Consider the following 17,575-nt stretch of genomic DNA (forward strand, 5'->3'; position numbering starts at 1 on the left):
GCACAGTGAATACTTGCTTTTCATTTTTCTCAAGTGAGTTTGGGGTTTCCTAAAGAAATATTTGGTGAAGATACAAAAAAGCAAGTGAGAAATGATCAGTATGGCTCTGGTTATCACCAGAGCAGAAACACTCCAGGCAAGGATTTCCCACATTTGCTCAAATGGAGGATAAACTCTACAGGAAAAGAAGTTTGATTTTCAGGTTTAGAAACCAATAGCAGAGAGGTGGCTTGGTCTGGTATTTTTGAAAGAATGACAATAAAAAAGTATTTTAAAAGATAACTGACCATGTTGCCTTAAGATTTGAAAATGTGACACAAATACGGTTGAAGGTTGAACGAAGCCTGGATTGTGAAACTTCCCTAGTGACCCCAGTTGGGGTGAATTTTCTATCCTGGGAATTCTTGTATCACTGCTCTTTGTACCTCTCCTATGCATATGTCTCTGTGCTGCACTGTAGTGACTGGCATGTACATACTTCACCATTCTCTCTCCCCGTCTTACTAGATTTGCTTTCATGAAGGTAGGGGGCAATTTTATAATTACTTTTCCCCCCACACCCACCCCGATGCTCGATGCTTAATAAATGTTGAATTGTTCTAAATTATTCATTTAATGGTATTCACACTGTTAATGACATTAGTTAGAGATTTGCAAGGTGTGGTCTCATTGGTTTGGGAGCTCCCTCCAAAGATGCAGATCATAGCCCAATAAAAGGAGAGAATTCTCTAAGTTATTCTAAGCCCCTCTACAATGTAACTAAAGTCTGATCACCAGATGTATGATCCAAACAAATAGCTCCAAACTGCTAGGGTCTTAGAGTATTCTAACTTGGATATAAAAAGTTGGGACATGAACTGAAATGAGCTGGACTCAAGCTGCTGGTCCAACTTCCTCACCCCAACAGCTACATCTATTTTTTTGTACCACCTGCAGTGGTCCCACGTGACCCTTTCGGTGAAGGTAATGGGTAGCAGCAGGGGCTATTTTCTGGGAAGCTACGAGTTTGCCTGCTTGTGTCCAGAATCACATAGACTATAACAAACTTGACAAGAAACATTGTTTAGTCCTGAGTTCTGTAGAAGTCATTGAGGAGGGGGCTGAATTCATTAGGATTCCCTCTCCCTCTTTTGCACTCTGTCATACATGGCCTTCCAAGTCCTTGTCTTCCATTATTGGCTCTTCTACAGGTTGGATCTTCTTAGAGGGGACCCCTTCTGGCATCTTATCACCTACTGTCTTACCAGCCTCTTCCTGTGCAAGGGAAAAAATATACAAGGAAATCAGCGATAACAGAAGGGAAGACATGTTTTGATCCCTGCTTCTTCCAAGCTATTTTATTAACTCTGATGGCAGCATACACAACACTTGCTTTTGTTGTCCCCTTAAGATCATTTGGCCCATGCCATTATGAAATGATCTGCCAAATCTCAGCACTAGAAGATGTGTTGTGTCTAGATCAAAATCCCCCAAAGCCCAAAGGAGTCTTTCAGTTTTCATGGTTAAAATGTGATCAGAGCTGAGGAGGGCAGTTAGTGGAGGAAGTTTAGTACAGAACACTGGATGCAGTGATAGAATATATGGAGTGTAATCTTGGTTCTGCCATTTACCAGCATAGCACTCTGGACAAATCTGGACTTTCCCGGACTCAGTTTCCTCATCTACAGAATGGAATAATGGCAAATACACTACCTACTTCATAAAGTTTGTAAACTGTAAAATGCTACATAACAATAGCTAGTATTTACATAGTACCCACTATGTGCCAGGCACTGTGCCTGACAACAAAATTGTAAGGTAGGTATTTTACAATTCAGGAAACGTCAGCAGACAGAGGTGAAGTGACTTGCCCAAGGCCACACAGCTAGTGAGTGCTTGAGGTCACATCTGAACTCAAGTCTTCTTGACTCCAAGTCCGGTGCTGTGCCCACCGTGTCACTTAGCTGTCTAATGTATATTAGTACCTTCTATATAAATGTGAGTATTGTTTGATAGTTACCTACAATTCATAAAGGAGGCTCCTTACATGTCCAGGCAAATCCAGGACAAGGTATAACTATGCTGTAAGGGATGAAAAACCAGCTCCTAGAATGGATTTAGAACTTCAAGGAAAAGGAAGGGCCAGATGGTACAACCGCCACCATGCCCTTCCTTCCTGAGGACAATCAGCAGTCTCGACAAGGAGTTTGCTAGGTGAAACATGTTCAAGGGAATTTGTCACCTGACTTTATTCTTCTAACATGGATGCAGATTAGCAAAGTCCCTCACGACTATCAAAACTAGTAATGAGGAAGGTTTGAAGTAACTGGATCTTTGCCATCATCAGCATGTACTCTTCCTAGTTTGTGAATACCAGACCGTGGGCTTTAGGGCTGCTTATCCGATCTTTTGCTCTGTCCTTAAAACTGCCTGGCTAAAAACCCAGATGTAAAGGCTGACTCCTGAATTTGCCTGAGAATTCATTCCCCGCACACCTTGGCATCTCTCTCTGCAAACTTCTCGAACATGTTGGCATATATCCTGCGGTCGCGCTCGTTGTGCTCCTTGGCTTTCTTCTGGCACATGGAGATCTGTAGCTTTGCGGCCTTGTTCTGGGGGTTGACTTCTAGCACTCTCTCAAAGTCACCTTTGGCTGACTCAAACTCATTCATGAGCAGCTGGGCTTCACCTCTCCTGTACAGGCCCTTCTCATTGGTACTATCCAGTCCAAGTGCCTGCAAACAGAGAGCTTCCAATTTAGCATGACTAATTTTGGGGTACATTTAGGGAAGAATCCTACTGGAGAAAAGAAATTCATCATTCAACTGCACAACACTGCTGCCCCCCCCCCACCCCCACCTCCCCAGCTCCCAATGATTTGATTAGGGAATTGGAAAGGGGAATGGGAACATCTGCTGATTTATGAGGACATGTAAGGTAGTACTGGTTATTTAATTTTTACACACATATCAAAATATAACTAATAATACTATCCTCTTCTCAATCAAATCTTTAGACCAGTTTAGTGGGCAAGAGACTCAAAACCAAAAGTATGACTTCGTAGAGTGTACCAAGAGCCTGTTTCTCCTTGGTTCTTATCTTTTCATCATTTTCAAAAATATATCTTCACCTAGCAGGTCTTACCATAAGACAATGGTCCAGCACATTCTGGGACAGTTAATGTCAATCCCAGCATGCACTTGAGCTGATGACTCAAAGCAAAGGGTAATAAGCGTCATAATAAGCCACCAGTACAACAGCTCAGCTCAGAAACCCAAAACAGCTCAAATCAAATAGCTCACACAAGTGACTCAGCTGCTGAGAATTTTTGTGGACTTAAATTCTTCTGCATTTGTCTGTGGCAGTGTATTTATTTAGTAAAGAAATGGGATTCTAACATGAAATGCTCCCTCCATCCTAGGTTTATTTTGTATTTTCTTATCTGTACATGTCTGTATAACAGTGTAATACATTTGGTATACAGGAGGGAAACTCAGGGGCAGGTTCTGTTTCCTTTTTCTCTGTGCCTTTCTCCCTTGCACATAGTTCTATCCCGGTACATGAGGCCTGGTACAGAGCAGGAACTTAAATGTTTCCTGAATTGAATTGTTTTGCAAATGGACTTTATGCACACCATACTAAGTAGGCAGGACTAACCTCCTTGGAGACTTAAAGTTGATTCTGCTCTTTCTTTTAAATTGGACAAACATCCATGAAGTCTTCACTGACTGTGCTGAACACTGGGCTAGCTGCTAAGTGAGATAAATGGTGAGCTAAGAACTTAGTATAACAGGGAGATAAGATACTAACTGACAGCTACAAAACTGAATGACATGACAAGTTCATTAGAAAGGTACAAAACTGTTACATCAGGTCTGAGGGGTGTGTCATTTGACTGGACCCAAAGAGATTTATGTTTAACTTGGTATGAAATGATACGTGCTTTGGCTTAATTTGGGAAAGACGTGGATGAAAAATGTATACTACAAATGTTACTGTTCACATTCACGGACGGTTTTAAAAATGAACAAGAGAAGCAGGGGGAAATTGAGGAGAGGTTAAGGAGACTTGGAACATCATGGGTTCAACCCATGTGTTGACTGTATTTTTACCTTATCACAGCATTCAACAGCTTTGGTGTACTCCCGAAGCTTTAGGTAGCACATGGCCAGGTTAAGGAAAGCCGCTAACAGGAAGGATTCAGATGCTTTAGATTCCTTTTCTGATAAACCATACTCCATCTCTAACCAGGATACAATCTTTCCATATTGAATCACTGCCTGCAAGTATTTGCCTCCCTAGGAAATAAAATCATTAAGTATTTATTGTGGTAGGCATTTGGAGGGGGGAGGGAAGAGGGAGATACAAAAGAAAATTAAGACACTGTCCCTGACTGTGAAGATCTTTATAATCTAGTTGGGGAAACAAGACAGATTGTTGCAACAATCCGGCTAGCAGCTGTTGTGGGGGTGAAAGACCAACACAAGCCCAACGACAAGCACACTGCCAGCACGCTGCAAAAGCACAGGTTCTTTTGATCTGCTTTACCAAGGAAATCAGCGTTAAGGGGTTGATAAGCTTACTTTAATCCAGCATACAAATATCATTCACTTAGTTCAGGGGAAAAAACCAGCACCCTGAATTTCAGAGCCAAGTACAAACATTGACAGGCAGACCTTGTCTGATTCAAATCCCAATACATAGTTACTGGAGTTTAACAAAGTCTCGGCATCTGGGTTTACAAGCTGGAGGGCTCTTAGCTACAGCTGCCCAGAGTCTCTGCATCATCTTGCGCCACCAAGAGTGACAGCCCTCCGCAAATGGCTCTATCTTCTCTTCTTATAGCATTTCAGACATCATCAAACGTCATCTGAGTGACCAGAACTTAGGCTCCTTGATTGGCTCTTGAGTTAGCACCTACCCTTAGGACCCTGGGAGGGTCACACCCACATAGGTTTAGCATCTATAGGGGTTTGGGCCTGGGACTTAGCACTTAGTAAGGCTTAACGAAATACACTGAATTACTCAAAGGAAACAAAAGCCAAATTCTTCAAGGGCACTTGGTTGAACTAAGTGCTAAGAGCCCATTTTGCTTACCAATACACAGATGTATATGAAACAATTAAATGCTAAACTTAATACACAGCAACCATAAAGATCTTTAATCCAAAATCAGGTACCTTAATCTAATCTAATAAGGCTAAAGGGTCTGACTATAAATTAAAAAAGATCACAGATAGTATTTAGACTTGAGACCTTAGAGACCATCTAATCTAGGGGTTCTTGTGCGCGCGCGTGTGTGTGTGTGTGTGTGTGTGGTATTATCTCCCTCAATGCGATATAGATCAGCTTTTCTAATCATTCATTTATTCAATTAAAATTCACAGGTCTTTACAAACTGTGGTCAAATCAGACCCCTATACATACATACTTGCCTTTTTTAATACCAAAGGCAAGATTTCAAATTTTCTCTATTTCATTTCATCCAATTAAAGTGATCACGTTAATGAGTCAGCATTTATATAGGGCTTTATGATTTGCAGAGTGTTTTATTTTATTTATTTTATTTTTTTTTGGAGGGGGGAAGGCAGGGAAATGGGTTAAGTGACTTGCCCAAGGTCACACAGCTAGTACGCATATCAAGTGTCTGAGGCTGGATTTGAACTCAGGTCCTCCTGATTCCAGGGCCAGTGCTCCACTCACTGCGCCACCTTGCTGCCCTTGCAGAGTGTTTTACACATAATATCCAATTTGATCCTCACAAAAATCTGGCAAGTAGGTGCTATTATCGTCCCCACTTTACAGAGGAGGTAAGCTTGGCAGACAGGGGTCGCAGAGCTAGTGAGTGTCCGCAGGGACGCTAATTGTGGTGTCCAACATTCTGTCCATTCTGCCGCCTAACCTGAGAGTGTTGAAACACAGGATCCTGTCTCTGTCATACAACAAAGCAGCTTCACTTTTCAGCACAGCCAACAAGCTTTTGTCTACATCCAAGTTATTTATTAAAATGCTGACCAGGATAGGATAGATCTGATAGAACCAAGAACAGTTTGTGGGTACCATTAGAAAACTCCCCGCAAATTAACAACAGATAGTTTTGGCTTCATTTGGGAGACACGTAGGTGAAAAAACGTATTTTATACAAACGTTGTTGAGCATGCTACTTGAGTATGTCAATGAGCTATGGATTCACCTATCTGTATGTTCATTTGGACATACTTTTACCACCTTGCCTGCAAAAAGACCAAAAGAGATAACTAATGTCTTTTTTAAAATTCAAATATACGATGTCTTTAGCATTCTCCTAGTATAGAATTTCCTCAAAAGAGGAAATTAGGTCGGGTTGATCTGATTTACTCTTCGTGAATCCATACCGGTTCCTAGTCATCACCACAGTATTTATCAGCTGTTTGATACTTTATTCCATAACTTTGCTAGGTATTAACAACAAGCTTACTGAATTTATATTGTTCCTTTTCTTCAAGACTGACATAGCATTTGCCTGCCTCTATTTTTTCTGTTTTTCATTATTCTTCGGAGATTACCAATAGCAGGAATTGGTTAAATTTGCAGAAGTTTTTTTTCAGTACCCCGAGAAATACATCTGGGCCTGGAGATCTGACTTTGTTTTAGGGAGTTAGGTACTATTTCTTTGCTAATACTGAATTTCAATCACCACCACCCCTCCCTTGACCACCAATTTATTGTACCCTTTTCAGTTTGAAGACCATTCTCCCTGATACTGACAAAGGGTGGAAAAAAGTTTCAGTTGGGTAGTTCTGTTCTCTTTGTCATCCCCTCAATCAACAAGCATTTGTGAAGCATGTACCATGGGCCAGGCACCCTGTTAGGTGCTGAGAATACAAAGACAATGGTGAAAAATTCCCTTTTTCGTGGAGCTTACACATTTAACACACTGTGTTACGTCACCTGTCTCCAAGGAGCGGACTTGTTTGTCCCTTTCCAAACAAACTTTTAAAAAGGTCCTCTTTGTTGTGTTCAGGATCTTCTTTGAAGCCTACATTCACTTGGGCTTTAGCTTTCCTGTCTCTACTACCTTAGGTCTCTTCCATTCTTGGTTATTTGTCCTTGGTTAAACACCTGTCCTTCTACCTTCAGCAGAGATACTTTTCAAGTTTGTGCTCATGAGAAAGATGCAGCAGTTTCTTCAGGTCGTTCCCTTCTTTCTTTCTGGATCATTTGAGAATGTCACCAGACGTTTGGGATTGTTTGTTTTTTTGATTAAGCCTTTCAAACCATCTTCTGGTAATAAGTGAAGTAGTGCAAGTATGACTGTCCCTATTTTCATACAATTTCAGGGTGGAAGGAGTGTGTATGGCCCATGGCAGAGGGGAGGAATGGCATTATGGTATTATAGAAGAACTCTCTAAAGGAGGTTTCAAGAGAGAGGCATCTTCCTGGGTCAAATACTACAAACCCTACTGCACTTCTTCAGACAGCTGCCAATATCTTGTTTCTAGATCATCAACTGGTGAGGCTGATAGAAACTCCTTTGCTGGGTTAGGGCATATGGCAGAGACCTATTTGTAAAATGACTCCTCTCTCTAACGGCACACCTGCTAGGATTTTGATTCTGATTCCCCTCTTTTCTTTTGAAATCCCAGAGGAAATGATGGAGTGTCAATGGCATCACCAGTGACCTGAAGGCACCCATCATTGATTTATTCCGCCATTACTTAACCAAATACCTGTTATAGAATACTATGACAGGCACTTGGTGCAATTCAAAGTTAAGAGAAGACGTGGTCCCTGTTTTGTGATAACCTAAAGGTTATCTCATATCCTATATAGTCAATTTATTTATCCTATCAACGGGAGGTAGAATAAAGACCTCCCAAGGCAGTCTTTTGAAATGAAGTGCTGTCTCCAACATTTACTGGCTAACTCACTTAACTTCCTGAAACCTTAAGTTTCCTTGTGTGTACAATAGGGATGCTAATATTTGCCTTACCTGCCTCACAGTGCTGTGAGAAAAGAGTTTTGTAAACCTTAGAGCACTATATAATGTGATTTATTACCCAAGTTGATGGAACACAATTTAAGAGTCAAACATTTGACTCTTAAAGGGTCAAACCCATTTGGGTCACTGTTTCTTTCCCAATTTGGAGAACTGGAAGGTGTGGGGAAAATAAGACAATATCTAAAACATCTATTAATACCAGAGAAAAGAAGAGGAATACATTTGGGGGAGGGTTCTTCATGTCCATTTTGTATAGACAAGACTTTAGAACAGTAGCAAGCATCATCAGGGTCATCATCTTAGACTTTCCTAGTTGTAGGATGAATTCCTTGAATGGATCCTGAGCATTTTATCTAGTTTTCAGTACCACTTCAAAATTATTCCTCCAATACTACTCCATTTTTATCAATGACTTCAATCATCCAATCTTTCCTCGTGGAGTAAAAATACTTAAGGAAGCAGACCCCATTACAGAAGCAGGCATTCCAGTAGGGGGAGGGAAATGAAAAATCCAGAGTTCTTCAGAAATAATAGCCTTACTAAATACAAATGATCTAATATTTATATAGTAACTTAAACTTTTTCTTCCAGAGGGCAAAGGTCCTCTTGATGTATTTGATTCGCATTTCTTGTATATGGTTTCCAGTGACTTCTATGTTTTTTGTGCCAAATTAGTTCTACAGATGACTCAACTCTTAGTCTCAATAATTTTGTTTTTGATCAGATTGGCAAGACTGCCCAGGGAACAGTAAAAAGCACATTAGTCCCTGTTCTCTCAAAAGAGATGATATTTGTTGAATTAAAATGCTCCTCTCTTTTCCAACTACATATCTTTGTGATGCTGGATTTTCTTCATATACTTTAACCAAAATAAGATATCTCAACAGATTGAATGTAGAAGGAGATAGGAGAATCTAGTTGTCTTCTATCATGTTAGACATAAAAGAGATCTGAAAAAATGTGCAAAACAATGCCACCCTTATTGCTAATTTTTTCTTCTGGAAAAGTTATTTTTCATAAAAATTATTTGTTAACATGTAATTATTGTTATTTTAAAATGAATGGATATTTTAAAAATTAACCAGTTTTAATTTCCATGGCAACTATTGATAGATATATACCACATGAACAAAAGCTCTTTGGGGACCTCAAAAACTTTTTTGAGTGTAAAGGAGTCCTGAGACCAAAAAATTTGAGGACTGCCACGCTAGCGAAATATCAAGAAAAAACCATCTGATTCCTTCATAAGATCAGCACTAGAGGGCACCAGAATACAATGCACACAGAACAAATCCCATGAGAGCACATCAAAGTCTTCAAACACTTGGTGCCTTGGAAAAGAAAAGGAAATAAATACCTTTAGGTAACCACATATAATCTTATGCTTTCAAACTAAGGAATAGCAATAGCCTGTTTAGAACAGTATAGTCAAAGTATTTAGTATTCTACCTGCCAAGACAAACCCTGGGCCTATATGAACACAATTACAAAACACTTTTCACACAAATAAAGTCAGATCTAAATAAATGGATAAACATCAACTGCTCATGGTTAGGCTGAGCTAATATAATAAAAATGACAATTTTACCTAAATCCATTTACTCATTCAGTGCCATATCAATCAATCAATTACAGAGCTGGATAAAATAATAACAAAATTCATGTGGAAAAACAAAAGGTCCAGAATATCAAGGGAATTAATGAAAAGAAATGCTAGAGAAGGTAGCCTAGCCATACCAGATATTAAATTGTACTATAAAGCAGCAGTCATCAAAACTTCTTGGTACTGGCTAAGAAACGAAGTGGTGGATCAGTGGAATAGCGTAGGTACACAAGACACAGTAGTCAACAACTACAGCAATCTACTCTTTGATAAACCCAAAGAGGCCAGCTTCTGGGTTAAGAATTCACTATTTCACAAAAAATGTTGGGAAAATTGGAAAATGGTATGGCAGAAGCTGAGCATAGACCAATATCTTACACCGTATACCAAAATAAAGTCCAAATGGGTTCATAATTTTGGAATAAAGGCTGATAGTCTAAGCAATTTGGGAGAGCAAGGAGTAGTTTACTTGTCAGATTTATGGGAAAGGGAAGAATTCATGACCCATCAGGAGAGAGTGTAGAACAGTATAGTCTTACAGCAGGAACCTCAATTGTTTGACTTGCTTGTATAATGCTGTGGACATAGAGGTGCTTAATGAAATATCTGAAAATACCAAATGAAAACTAAAGAGTACAAACAGATTTTCAGTAGTTTACAAAAGCTAAAATAAAAACTCGGTGGTTTAGGAAGCATGTTATAAAACCTTTGACCCAATAATCTCTCTGTTGGGAATACATCCTAAATTTTCAAAGACCTATTTGTACAAAGATAATTATAATTCTATTTATAATGGACTAAAGGAAACAAAAAAAATTCCTGCAAATAACTCAAGTGCCCCTCCCCTCCCCCCCCAGCTGGGGAATGGTAAAGCAGATTGCTAGTATAAGAATACTATTTATTGCTATGCATTTAATTAACTTAAATACAGTATGTCCCAAAGGTCTTGGTGCAGTTTTTAGCTATTAAAACTTAAGCTATTTAATCTATTAAAGCTTAAAGTTACACAAAGGCCTCTGGGAAACCTTGTATTCATAAAGTACACTCAGTTCTGCCATAGCCTTTGTTCTGAAAATGTGAATTTGTTCCAATGCAATTGATACATTAGGGAACAATTTAAACACAATAAGAATTTTTCATTTACTTATACATGATTTCATCTATGACAGTGAGAATGTGGAAAACTGCACCTAGCTGAAATGAGTTGGGTAGGAACACACAAAACATACATCTACCAAGTACCTCAAATGATAGCATGTATTATCCCACAAGGCTGTGTTTTGCTATTTTTTGCATTTATTAACTTTTCTATATAAAAAAGATCCATTTAACATCCCAAACATCACATTTATAGTGTATCTTCTGGTACAGCTCCTCCGCCTTCTGCTACGGTAAAATTCTCCAGGACCCCTTCCTGGAGTTGTGGCCCCCAACACTGCCCTCTTGCCTACAGCTGATTTTGCCAGCCCGGTGTTCATGGGGACCATGGCACAGGTCAAACAACACCCACTATTTATTGGAGTATGTATATATTTCTTAATCATTTACCCCCTTAGCCATTGTGTCACTGATGAAGTTTTTGAATGTTGGGTGCCTAAGCCCATTCCCTCACTAAGTCCTGTGCTTTTTATTGCACGATTTTGCATTGCACAGTATTTTTAGGTATATGTCAAAATTATAGCAGAACTGACTGTACTTTCCATGTCAAAGACAGTGCTAGGTGCTGGGGATACAAATATAGATATCACACTCCCTGTTCTGAAAGAACTTTCTGTTGGGGTGGGGGGAGTGTAGAGGGGATGATACAACATGTACACTGCTAAGTATAAAGATTGAGTGTGATGGGAGTAAAGCAGATATCCAGGTTTGCCATGGGGGTGGGGGGAAAGGGCCTCTGACACATTAGAAGCCAATGCTGAATGCTTTCCTCAATTCCTCTTTACCTCTCAAGGACATCAGTGAAGCATTCGAGCTGTCATCTTGTCCTAACCACATGGGAAATCTGTCTTCTCTTCCTTACGCACATTTCTCTGATGACATCTTTTATTCCTGTACTTCAAAATTCCTTATTAGTTATATACTGTGGCCTGTTCACATCCATTGTGTGCATCTCAATTGCCCTCTGGGTGACATTAACTTTTCAATTCTTTATAGACTGTGGTATTCCATGTCTTGTAGCCACACGATACTGGTAGAATATTAGTGTTAAAATAAATTGGGTTTTTGTTTCCAGAAGTCTGGGGTCATTAAAGGAGCTCTGAATTTCCTGAAGGCAATTCAGCTCCTCTCTCCTACTGTTTAACTCTGAGCCCAACTCACAATCTATTTGTAGTGTCCCACGAAGATATACAGTTGGACAAGCCCTATAGAACCTTGCTTCATATTTTATAGAAAAAAAATTGAGGCCATTAGCCATGAGCTCCCTCTTCTCCCCTTCTGCCACCCTCTCCTCCTTCACTTCTGTCTCACACGATGCAAGGGGCTTAAATCCTTATCAACTGATCCCACTCTATCCTGTCTCCTCCAACAGATTGACCCTCTATGTCACCCCTACTCCTTCACTTATTTTCAATTTCTCTCTACTATCTCATTTCCTACTAAACTGCCTAGGTCTCCCACCCTGAAAAACCCTAACTTGATCCTTCCGTTTCTGCTATCGTCCTACCTCTCCTCTGCCCTTTGCAGCTAAACTCCTCAAAAATGTCCGACAATAGGCGCCTTCATTCTCTCTCCTCTCTTTCTTCTTTCTTCTTACTCCCTTACAATTTGGCATTTCACCAAAGGGGCGCTCTCCAAAACTGCTGTCTCTTAGTTGCCGAATCCAACGGCCTTTTCTCAATCCTCATTTTCCTTAGCCTCTCTGCTCTATTTGATAATGCTGGCCATTTTCTCCTGGTTTTCCTCTTATCTTGCTCACCACTCCATTTCTGTCTCCTTTACTGGATTCGCTTCTAGATCATACCCTCTAACCGTGGATGTCCCTCAGGGTTCTGTGCTAGACTTTCTTCTCCTTCTCCCTCAATACTATGTCACTTGGTGATCTTGTCAGCTCATATAACTCTGTGTTTTATGCCTCTTTGGATAGTTATGATCAGAGAGTTGTTAAACGGGTTACTTTTGTTGCAATGTTTTTCATGGGATCTTGAAATATTCTGATGCATAGAAAGGAGGCACCTTGTTAGAAGACAGCTTTTAAAGTGAAATTTTGTTCTACTGAGTCAAACGCTTTTTCTATAATCAACAAACAATAAGTAGAGGGGAATCTTACACTCTCTACATCTTTCAGGCACTTGCAAGATGGTAAAGATATGGTCCGTGGTAGAACACTGCGGTGAAAGCTTATCTCCCATTTATCGAGGATGCCCTCGAATAGTGTATGGATGACTCTTAGAAACATTTCTGTATAGATGGGAAAGTAGACACAGAGGATGGTAGTTATTTATGTTTCTTTGGTTGCCGTTTGTTCAGTAGGAGATTTTTTCCCCCCTCTCACCTCCTTCAGATATGGTGCGAATTTTATCATTCACAGCTCTCACATTTTAATTGCTTCTAACATAGATCTCTTATATTAGGGGTTCTTACCATTTTATGTCATGGATCCTTTTGGCAGACTGGTGACGCCCCTTCTCAGAATAATGTTTTTAAGTTCATAAAATATTACATGTAGGATTATAAGGAAACACACTATATTCAAATATAGTTATCAGAATATTAAAAATATTCATGGATATGAGGTTAAGAACAAACACTTAGACCAACCAAACTGTTTTCTCTATTTTTTTCTCTTTAGTATCATTTCTATTTCCCCTACAAGCACATCCAAGACTGTGAAGTAGGGTCGAATTACAATGGCTCTGTCCTTGATGGTGAAAACAATTTATGGCATATATGTGCATCACAAATAAATATGTAAACAGGTATGGAAAACAATGCAAAGTTTAAAGAGAACTACGCAAAAAACCCAACCCTAATTATAAGTCTGGAAGAGATATAGTGTTGGTTATCTATAAAACTGCATATTAAAGAGTGATGTAAATCAGCACTGAAGGCAGGATGACATAGAAGAAAGAACGGTGGACCTTTACCTTTTAGAGTCCCTGGCTTCCTTGAAGACTCAGCTCAAATTCAATCTACTTAAAGAGGCCTTTTCTGGTTCCCCCTGGTGCTGGGGCTTTCACCTCTATGGCTGCCTTCCACCTAGCCTGTATATATCTTTTATGTTCTTATCTATGGACTCATGACAGCAAGACTGTTTTTGCTTCTTCTCTGCACCCTGATGTTTTAGCGCAGTCCTTGGACCATGGGAAGCATTTTATAAATGGCTTTTGATTGACTGACTTATCATTGGTCTTACAGTGAAACACTTAAAAAGATTACTTGTTACAAATGTTGGAGAGATTCCTATTCAAGGCAAAATCACTATTAGCAGCTAATATTTATTTTATGCTTTAATGTTTGCAAAGCACTTTAAAATACATCACTTGATTCTCATAACTCTGTGAGGTAGATGCTATTATTAGAATACTCATTTTATAGATAAAAAACTGAAGTTATTCAAATAATTTGCCTTGGGATACCCAGATAGTAAGTAAACTCTGATCTTCCTGACTCCAAGTCCAGTACTCTATTCACTGTGCCACCCAGATGACCTTGGAGATCCTTCCCAACTCTGAGATTCTATGGGTTTATGTTTTAAGTTTCTTTTTTATTGTGAAGGTAATTAAATACAAAAATATTTTAAAGGCAAGTACTCTTATATTCAAATAGTAAGCATGATTCAATTTCTCCCCCAGATCATAGTTTTGAAAATTATAAATTTAGTAACCATCTATAGAAACATTTGAATATGTTAACAAGAATGCAGCAGTTGTACAAGAAATCATGAACTTTTGTTATTTATAGCTTGTTAACAACTGAGAGTGTACATTAATTTTAACAAGAGAATAACAAAAACCTCTTGTTTGTTTTCATGGTCCCTTTCCTCTGTATATTTTTCCAGATTTTATTTTGGTTATTCTTACATAATTATATTCCGTGTATGTATCGTCCTGTTTCTGAATTTGTCACTTCATAAAACTTTATGTAAGTTTTCCAGTTTTTTTATATTCTTCATTTCTTATGGGACAATAGCATGATTTTGTTCTGCCATTTCCTAATCACTGGACAAAGTCAGATGTTTCCAAGTTTTTCTTTCCTTTTCACTTCCCCAGCAATAACATCTTTAGGATATGCTTCTAGTAAGGCAGTCGTAAGATCAAAGTGTATTGACAGTTTTGTCCTTTGTATTATATAACACTGTGCAAAAAGTGTTCCTACTTCTCCACAGACCCACTGTAATTTTAAACTCTTTGACAATTTAATGGGTATAGGGTGGTATCTCATAATCATTTTAATTGCATTTTTCATATGAAAATCTGAACAATTTTTCATCTAGCTACTAATAATTTCATGAATTTCATGAAATTTACTCACCCAGGCACGAACCAAACTTTTAGCTCCCTAGAGAGTAATGCTGAGATTACATAATGATGATGATAACAATGGTACCGGTACCACTTACAAAATACCTTCAAATTTACAAAATGCTTTGACGTAAACACTAGTTTTTCATCTATATTTTTAATTTTACTATCATTTCTCGATTTGCACAGCCAGACCAAAAGGCACAGGGCACTCAAACTCTTTGTCAAATTAGATATCTTGCAGAAATAGGGACTGTGAGCTCGCAGGGGTATCTAATTTATTATCTAATAATAATAATGACATTTATATAGTGCTGAAAGGTCTGCAACAGGTTTTAAACATTTAAACTCATTCGATCCTTCCAGCAAATTATCCCCACTTAGAGGTAAGAAAACTGAGGCTTCGTGAGCTTACAGTGGTTTGCCCAGGGTCACACAGCTAGCAAGCGAGGTCACATTCACACCCAGGGATGCCTGACTTCAAAGTCATCAGTTGATCCATTACATCATACTGATTCTCTATAAAGAGAACATGTACACTGGAATATGTCTATACATTTAGAAATCTGTACATAATCTTTCACGGTACTGTGTGCTTCTATCTTCTAATATTTTAACTCTGTACATATCGTATCTTTCTTACTGGATTATAAACTTTCTGAGGGCAAAGATTGTATCTTAATTTATCTGTGTACTTCTCAAAGAAGGGCTTAATTTATTGAAATGAATTACCAATAAACTACCAATTTATTGAAATAATTACCAATTAGCATGACTGAATAATTACTAAAGTATGTCTAGGGAACCTGATTAACAGAATAAACAACGGTACTCTGGGGACAAGTATTCTTAGAGAATTATACAGGAAAAGTTCTTCCTACTTTACATAAGGATCAGATTAAAGGAGACAGATCATTTTCAATCTCAATTAAGTGGTTTGAAAGCATGCATCATGTCTTTATAAGAAAATAGGATGTAATATTACACATACTCCTTTGACAAGAAAGCTTGTAGAATCTTCAAATGACAGAGCTAAGAAGGGCTCTTACAGTTCACCTAATGCAATCCTTTCATTTCATAGGTGAAGAAAACACAGAAGCCTACAGAGGAGCCTAAAATCATATTATCAATGGTAGAGCTGAGACCAGAATATAGAATCCTGATTTTCAGTCATGTACCCACCATGGAGCCTCCCCATGAACATCTTTCTCATACTTTTGGGTACCTTTTCTTTTGGTACCTTTTAGCATATGATTATCTACCATGTAGAACTGTATTATATTTGTTTCATGACTGCTAAGCTTCTTCCCTTCAACTCCTTGAAGGCAAAAATGATCTTATGTACCTTTTGTATTTCCCACAGGATCTATATAGGCATAGTTACCAATAATAGGCACAAAGTAATGCTATTAAGTATCTCTTGAAGTAAATTACTGTATCATTACTTAGTTTTTGCTGGAAGATAATTTCTCACTGTATATATGGATTACATTTTTTGAGGTATATTTGATGAACCTATCTATCTCAAGTCATCATCAAACAGTAAGGAGAGAAAGGGCGAAGGAGAGAGAGGGAGAGGAAGAGGGAGAGGGAGAGGGAGAAGGAGAGGGAGAGGGAGAGGGAGAGGGAGAGGGCGAGGGCGAGGGTGAGGGAGGGAGAGAGGGAGAGAGAGAGAGAGAGAGAGAGAGAGAGAGGGAGAGAGAGAGAGAGAGAGACAGAGAGAGAGACTCACTCCTACATACCTGCCCCTCTTCCTATTCAATAGCAACTCTCAACTGCTAAATGAGGGGAAAAAAGGGGTACTTCCAACCTCCTCTAAGGAGAAACATTTTATCTGGGGAAAAGTATTTGAGCTAAATGTTATTTCACTATATTTGGTAGCTTTGGGATTTATTATCTCCTTTATTAAAATAATATGCTAGAAAACAGAAAGGAGATTTCAGGAGCAAACTAATGACTTTAACATAATAACACATGCCACGTCTCTCAGGAACTTTTGATACCCTCAAAGAAAGGAAGAACAGAGATGATTTGTACGAATAGAAATTCACATTTCCCTCCTGTTTGAACTTAGGGAGTTTTTTCTCTCCTTTGCCTGACATGGTAAAAAAGGAGAAGGGAGAGCAAATCTCTACTAGCAAAGCTTGCTGTTTACTATACATTCTTGTTATTTACGTATTTTAAAAAGTGGCTGAAAAGAACACTTGGATTATCTTCAGATCTTCTTTCTCCATTCTTATTTATCACCTCTTATTGAGGATAATGGAGTAGGGAAGTGATGAAAGTTCTTTCATTTCAATTTAATTATCAAAGCCAGTAAATATGAGAAAAAATACAGAGTTACCTCAAAACAGATACTTTGGAGAGAAAACACTTTGATTCACACACCTTGAAGTACACTGTTCCCTTCTCTTTGACAATAGCAGCCTGTTCAAGTTTTTCTTTGGTGTCCATCTCCCAGGATTCTTTGGCCTGTAGACAACATTTGTAATAGTAATTAGAAAGCATAGATAATGGTATAACCCCGAGGCTCCTCTGCCCCTTAACAAA

At 38.7% G+C, this 17,575-nt stretch overlaps 1 protein-coding gene across 8 annotated transcripts in view; it reads right to left on the reverse strand.

The window, feature by feature from the left end:
- Positions 1–267: 267 nt before the first annotated feature.
- The window catches only part of FKBP5 (FKBP prolyl isomerase 5), a 164,430-nt gene continuing 147,122 nt past the window's right edge, over positions 268–17,575 (reverse strand). For all 8 annotated transcript variants that reach the window (XM_036768672.1, XM_036768673.1, XM_036768675.1 and 5 more), the window contains exons 9-12: positions 17,414–17,497; positions 4,092–4,277; positions 2,475–2,714; positions 268–1,254 (exon numbers count right to left, since the gene is read on the reverse strand). In XM_036768672.1, coding sequence (XP_036624567.1) covers positions 1,141–1,254; positions 2,475–2,714; positions 4,092–4,277; positions 17,414–17,497 — 624 coding nt within the window. In that variant the 3' untranslated portion in view covers positions 268–1,140. The remainder of the gene's footprint in view (positions 1,255–2,474; positions 2,715–4,091; positions 4,278–17,413; positions 17,498–17,575) is intronic.

Source organism: Trichosurus vulpecula, chromosome 7 (assembly GCF_011100635.1).
Source record: "Trichosurus vulpecula isolate mTriVul1 chromosome 7, mTriVul1.pri, whole genome shotgun sequence".
NCBI lineage: Eukaryota > Metazoa > Chordata > Mammalia > Diprotodontia > Phalangeridae > Trichosurus > Trichosurus vulpecula.